Source organism: Trachurus trachurus, assembly GCF_905171665.1.
Source record: "Trachurus trachurus genome assembly, chromosome: 1".
Lineage (NCBI taxonomy): Eukaryota > Metazoa > Chordata > Actinopteri > Carangiformes > Carangidae > Trachurus > Trachurus trachurus.
The window spans coordinates 40,533,473-40,540,701 of NC_139891.1; the positions used below are offsets into that span (position 1 = coordinate 40,533,473).

General features: G+C 47.3%; 1 protein-coding gene across 1 annotated transcript; it reads left to right on the forward strand.

Moving 5' to 3' along the window:
• Positions 1-1,539: 1,539 nt before the first annotated feature.
• Positions 1,540-3,314, forward strand: LOC310991190 (E3 ubiquitin-protein ligase TRIM21-like; the record flags this gene model as incomplete). The annotated part of the gene is made up of 2 exons (XM_083978816.1): positions 1,540-2,918; positions 3,159-3,314. 2 exons carry the CDS (start codon positions 1,540-1,542, stop codon positions 3,184-3,186), a joined length of 1,407 nt encoding a protein of 468 aa, XP_083834942.1. The 3' UTR covers positions 3,187-3,314.
• Between the last annotated feature and the right edge of the window lie 3,915 nt (positions 3,315-7,229).

Genomic DNA, 7,229 nt, shown 5'->3' on the forward strand with positions numbered 1-7,229 from the left:
TAAAAGACGCTCTATCTCCTTTTCTAGAAAAAAAGGAGGGATTTTGGTGAAACCCAGCCATGTTTAGCTTGAGTTTTCTCAGGAACGGAGGCACGTAGAAACAAACGGTTTGTGGTCATTTGAAGCATTAAGGTAAACCTTTCAATTGAGCTACAGTATGTGTTGGTGGCAATAATATAGAATACACTGTGGCTCTAAATAAAAAGTCAAAAATGGTCTAAATTGCCGGTACACTTGACTAAAACTTTGGAAAGGAGCGCGGCACTCAATGAGTTAAATAATCTAATAAATCAATAAACTCAGCATCTTTTAACATAGCTACATACCATAATAACCATAGACAGGAAACTAGGCTGAATTTCACTTCCTCATTGATGAAACAGTTTTACTTTAAACCAGAGCTTCTCAAACTTCCTCCACCAAGTCCCCTATCTACTGTATAGTTTGTATGTTTTTTGTTGTTGTTGTTCCACTTTTTAATATGCTGTTTTATATATCTCTTATGTGCTAATACAATACAATACAATACAATACAATACCACGCCCCCTACAGGTGGAAAAGCTTCACAGCCCTTCAGACAATATTTCTATCAGTCATTAACAATGAGACCAGAAGAACGGATGAAGAAGGATCCATGTTGAACTTTAGGGACATAAACAGGTCAACAGGACGGCCCCGCCCCCCAGATAGAGAAACACAGTCTCAAAGACACAGAACATTAATTTAAATGAATCATTAGGTGCTGAAGTTGAAGACAACTGGACTTGTTTCTTGATCCTGCCCCAAGTTCCTTTAATTAAACAGCCTTGGAGTAATTGTTTTTTTTAATTTTATTTAACCTTTATTTAACCAGGAATAATCCCATTGAGGGGTCCTGGCCAAGAAAGCAGCACAGTACATACACATCAAGTACACATTTGGACAACATCAACAAAACAATCATACACACATTGTGGTGGTTTTGGAAATGGCTTAAAGCGATAGTTCACCCAAGATTGAAATGTCCCTCATTATCTCCTCCCCCTCATGTGGACTAAGGGCTGTGAGAAGTTTCAGAGTCCTCCGTGGCTTCTCTGAGTTACAGGGGGTCTCGGCGTAGCAGTGCATGTCCATATGACGGTTGAGAACGGAGCTCACTTTTCTTCGTCCAAAAAGACACACCAAAAAACATCCAAATACCTCCTATACCTGTTTTTTGGTGTGTCTTTTTGTTACGAAGACAGTTGGTATCCATTTGCAACCGTCATATGGACATGCACTGCTACGCCGAGACCCCCTGTAACTCAGAGAAGCCACAGAGGACTCTGAAACTTCTCCCAGCCCTTAGTCCACATGAGGGGGAGGAGATCATGAGGGACATTTCAATTTTGGGTCAACTATTCTTTTAAGACACATGAAGCCACTGGATCACCAGTGGTTCCACCAAAACAATCAAGTAACCTTCAACTTCAGCACTTACTCACTACGATGACCAGGATGACTGAGAACCTTCACGGACATTTAATGAATGTGTGTTTTGTCTCCCTCAGTGTGTAGACATGTCTGCTGCCAGCAACCTGAGGTCTGAAGATCAGTTCCTGTGCTCCATCTGTCTGGATGTCTTCACTGATCCAGTCACTACACCATGTGGACACAACTTCTGTCAGAGCTGCATCACTCAGCACTGGGACGTCAATGTACCATATAAGTGTCCAATGTGTAAAGAGGTTTTCTACACAAGACCTCAGATGAAGATCAACAGGTTCATCTCGGAGGTTGTTGCTCAGTTCAGATGTGAAGCTCAACAGAAAACCAGCAGCAGCAGCTCAGAGCAACAAGTTTACAAACCAGGAGAGCTGCAGAAGACAGAGGCTGAAACTCAGCAGATGATCCAGAAGAGACGACTGAAGATTGAGGAGATGAAACAGTCCGTGAAGTTCAGTAAAGCTGCTGCAGATAGAGAGAAAGCAGAAGGTGTTGGGATCTTCACTGCTCTGAAGGAGTCTGTTGACAGACGCCTGAAGCAGCTCATCAAGGAGATAGAAGAGAAACAGAAAAGCTCAGAGAAACAGGCTGAAGACTTCATCACAGAGCTGGAACAGGAAATCTCTGAGCTGGAGAAGAGAAGCACTGAGGTGGAGCAGCTCTCACTCTCTGAAGACCACCTCCACCTCCTCCAAAGCTTCCCATCCCTGAAAGCTGCTGCACCCACCAAGGACTGGACACAGGTCAGAGTCCGTCCACCATCATATGAGGGGACTGTGGTGAGAGCTGTGTCTCAGCTGGAGGAGACGCTCCATGGACAGATGGAGGAGGTGATGGAGGCTGAGATGAAGATGGTCCAGCAGTTTGCAGTGGATGTGACTCTGGATCCTGATACAGCAAATCCTTATCTCATCCTGTCTGATGATGGAAAACAAGTTCACTGTGGTGATGTGTGGAAGAAACTCCCAGACAACCCAGAGAGATTTGATGAATGTCCTAATGTTTTAGGAAAACAGAGTTTCTCTTCAGGCAGACTTTACTTTGAGGTTCAGGTTAAAGGAAAAACTGACTGGGATGTGGGAGTGGCCAGAGAGTCGATCAACAGGAAGGGAACAATCACACTGAGTCCTCAAAATGGTTACTGGACAATAGTGTTGAGAAATGGAAATGAGTACAAAGCTGCTGCTGGCCCCCCAGTCCCTCTCAGTCTGAGGTCTGGTCCTGAGAAGGTGGGGGTGTTTGTGGATTATGAGGAGGGTCTGGTCTCCTTTTATGACGTAGATGCTGCAGCTCTCATCTACTCCTTCACTGGCTGCTGCTTCACTGACAAACTACACCCACTCTTCAGTCCTAGTCCTAATGATGGAGGTAAAAACTCTGTCCCTCTGATCATCGGTCCTGTCAATCAAACTGTTCAGATAAAAAAAACTAGTTCTTTGCGGAGATTGATAAAGTTTTTATTCAGGGAAAAAAATGTTAATATTTAGTGTCAATACTGAACAATGTAAATCTTTGTGTTTTCTACTGAGTTAATCTTCATCAGATCATCATCACACAGGAAAGTTAACTGTGTGATAACTGCTGTTTAATCACTTGTTACTTTAGTCCATTAGATTAGATCAGTGTTAACAGGTAAAATAGTTTATAACTGAAATGAATCTGTAAATTAACTGAGTCTGGTTTGGGGAGTTAGAAGCAGATACAGGTGTTTATTAATGTAACTGTTGATCACTATGACTCTTGTGAATATGAACACATCTTTATCAGAGACGCTGTAACTGTTGATAAATGTTTATTCATCCAGACAGATTTATATGTGTATAAGATTATTCTAAGAGCCATGTTAATATTGTTAACAATAGTTAGTAGTTTTCCTTTAAAAATGTTGAAGTGCTCCTTTAATTACGCTGCTGATGACATCACAGTAACTTAGCTCTCAGACCAGGTTAAGCAGCCTAAGGAGCAAGACAGTTTTTTGACGATACCTTGAGTGAATCTTGTAACTTTGTTTTTGCCTTTTAAATAAAGTTATTTTTTGAACGGAGTTACGGCCTCAGAAGATTCTTTTTGTGTCAAGCTTATTGCCAAGAAGACTGTTTAATAGTTAAAGGACCTGCCCTAAAATGGTTTAAGTCATACTTATCTGACAGGTTTCAGTTTGTTAATGTTAATAACGACCATTCAGAGTATAGCAGAGTTACGCATGGTGTACCACAGGGTTCAGTCTTAGGGCCAATCCTCTTCATTCTTTACATGCTCCCATTAGGTGGCATCATCCGGAAGCACTCAATCAATTTTCACTGTTATGCTGATGATACGCAACTCTACTTGTCCATGGAGCCAGATGACAGAAGCCGCCTCATCAATCTGCCATCAAGACTGCCTGACTGTGTAACCAGATGTGTCCCCAGCAGTCTAAAGGCCCGTTCACACCGCGGACATAACGAATAAACGACACGAAAACATTCACACCGGCAGCGACACGAATATGCGACAGATGCGACAATTAGATTCCAAAGTTTTGCTTTGCGACGGCTGGTTCTTCACCTCCACGTCATGTCTTTAATCTGTTAATTATCCCTCACGTATTCACTACGTTATGCCACTGTCGTCTTGTTACCAACTTCACTCAACACAGCAGCTCACTAGCCATGTTTCCATCCAAAGTGATTCGAATTACTGGGAAATGCGCATTAAAAGAAATTCGAATCGTGTGTGTTTCCATCTACGGACTTTGCACTCACCCCCCCACCCCCCTCCGCCCGGACGGACTGACGGTCTGATTTGAACACATTAGCGCGATTTAGCGCATATGTTTATTACCTTCATAACGCGACTTGTCCGTGTGTGTGTGTGTGGGAGAGAGAGAGACTTTATTAATGATAAACGCTGGATTCGCTGGTTGATAAGTTTGGTTTTTACTGAGGAGGAACTATGAAGAACTGAGCAGTAACATCATTATGAAGGTGTGTGGGGGCTTTTATTTTGCCGTGGCGATGCAGAAACCCTGATGTTGTCTTGTGAGTGAACTACAACACGGGAGCAGACGGGGTGAAAGTGGCTACGTCACTTGATTCGCATACAGCTGTTTCCATCCCATTCGAATCAACCAACACCCGGCCGTAGCAGCGTATTTCAGTTTGTGCGAATCAGGGGATTTAAATTCGAATCACGGCGTTTCCATCATCATTTTCCGATGCAATACATCTCGATGCATCTAAACAGCTGATGGAAACACACCTACTGATCAATATCTGATCACTATCCTGACAGTATGAACACACTCTATTGCTATTTCTCCTCCTCCTCTCCTCTTTCCACTTACCCCCCCTCCCCCTCCCCCTCCCCCTCCTCCTCCTCTCTCTCCTCTCCTCCGAGACACAGGTTATTTACATTGTTTACATTAGCGGCCAAGCACGTGTCCATGCGCCCGTGTGTGTGTGTGTGTGTGTGTGTGTGTACGTGCGGTGCGACCGTACGCCAGAGAGACGGCAGGTGGAGGGGCTGACTGGCAGAGATGAGAGCAAAGACGGTGAAACGCTATGTGGCAAGGTGAAGAGGGCCCGGGCGGGGATTGAACCCACACCTCCCGGGTAAGAGTCATGCGCGCTTGCCAGTCAGCCAAAGGGACATCCCCTTGGCCAAGTAGCCAGGGCACATGATCAACTGGAGGCTTAGTGACAGGACCACCACTGTGTCACATCTAAAAAAAACAACTTGTTTTCCTGTGAGAGACTGTGTGGCCACCGTCACCGTCTGTTGGGAAACAGCTGTCTGTGTTCTGACCGTTCTGACGTGGCCTACCTCCTTTTCACGCCACATGATTGGTTGATATCGCATTTTCGCCACGACACATTCACGGTCGGTGTGAAAGGAAATAAAGGTTAAAATAAAGACTCGTTATGAAAACCGGGGTTCGAGAAAAAATATTGACGCGCGAATTATTCACACGAAAAATACGTCCGCGGTGTGAAAGGGCCTTAATATAAGCCTATAGCAGCGTAGCTATAAAATGGTTCAGAGCTACCTGAACCAGCCCTAACTAAAAGCCCTGTCATAAAGGAAGGTCTTAAGTCTAGACTTAAATGTAGTTAGAGTGTCTGCCTCTTTGACCCATGGAGAGAGCTGGTTCCACAGTAAAGGAGCCCGGTTGTTATGCTCTAAAGTCACAGTAGCCAAATGTGCCAGGTACCCCAGAGACAAAGACACAGAATCGTGGTGCAAGTTTAACAGATTTATTAAAGGGGCGTTACGTCGGAGTGGAGCTGGGCCGAGGAGGGAGAGAGGGGGTATCCTGGGAGAGGTGAGAGGGTGGAGGGTCCACGTGGTGGTTTGGTGGGGGTGAAGGTGAGGGGCTTGGAAGGCGTGGATGGAGCGAGGAGACACTGGGTTTGCGGAGGGAGCCTGGAACAAACACAAAGAGAACAGGGTTAGCAAAGAATACACTACACAGTCTTTCACGAGCGCTGAAAATGCTGCTAGGACACAGCCGGCTAAACTGACCACAATAGTCAACGTTCAAGCGGCGGGCGCCTCCTCTCAGCCTCCTCTTATACTCAGGCAGAGTAGATGATGTGGAGCAGCTGGGCTGCTCGTCGTCCTCATTGCCAGCACCTGTGCTGGGCTGACTGGCTGCTGGCTGCTGGGCAGCCCCAACAGTACCCCCCCCCTGAGGGGAGGCACCGGACGACCGCCCGGGGGCATCTGGGTTGTCCCTGTAGAAATCATCCAACAAGGAGGGGTCAGCGAGGTAAGACGAGTGCACCCAGCATCGTTCTTCGGGGCCATAGTCCTCCCAGTCCACTAAGTACTGGAATCCCCGACCACGGCGACGGACGGCGAGCAGCTTCCTAACTGTCCACACAGGGTCACCATCAGCTAGGACTCGGGGAGGCGGAGGAGCTGAAACAGGAGACAAGACGCTGGTGGCCACAGGTTTAAGCTGGGAGACGTGGAAAACTGGGTGAACCTTGAGAGCAGGAGGGAGAATCAGACGTACCGCCACAGGGCTAATGACGTGGTCCACAGAGTAGGGGCCAACATACCGGGGATTCAGCTTGCGGGTTGAGGTCTGGGAGGTCTGGAGGGGCAGGTCCCGGGCCAACAGCCAAACCTTCTGGCCAGGTTGGTAGACAGGAGCACGCACCCTCCGCCGGTTGGCCCCACGCTGAGCTTGTGCGGTGGCACGAAGTAGCGCCGCCGCCCGGGCGGCCTTCCAGACCCGTCTACACCGGCGGAGGTGAGCCCTGGTGGACGGGACTGCCACCTCCAGCTCCTGTTGGGGAAACAGAGGGGGTTGGTAACCCAATGAGCATTGAAAAGGAGACATACCAGTTGCTGCGCTCTCCATGGTGTTGAGAGAGTACTCCACCCAGGGCAGGTATCTGGACCAGGTCAAGGGGTTGCTGGTGGTGACACAGCGAAGGGCCGTCTCAAGTGTCTGGTTGGCACGCTCTGTTTGCCCATTGGTCTGTGGATGGTGGCCAGAGGAGAGGCTGACTGTGGCCCCGATTCCCTTACAGAAGGCCTGCCACACCTTCGAGATGAATTGGGGACCACGGTCAGACACAATGTCCGAGGGAATTCCATGCAGCCGAACAACATGGAGGGTGAGCAGGTCTGCGGTCTCTGCAGCAGAAGGAAGTTTGGGGAGTGGAATAAAGTGGACAGCCTTAGAGAACCGGTCAACCACAGTCAGGATGGTATTATTGCCCTGGGATACCGGGAGCCCTGTAACAAAGTCCATACCTATGTGGGACCATGG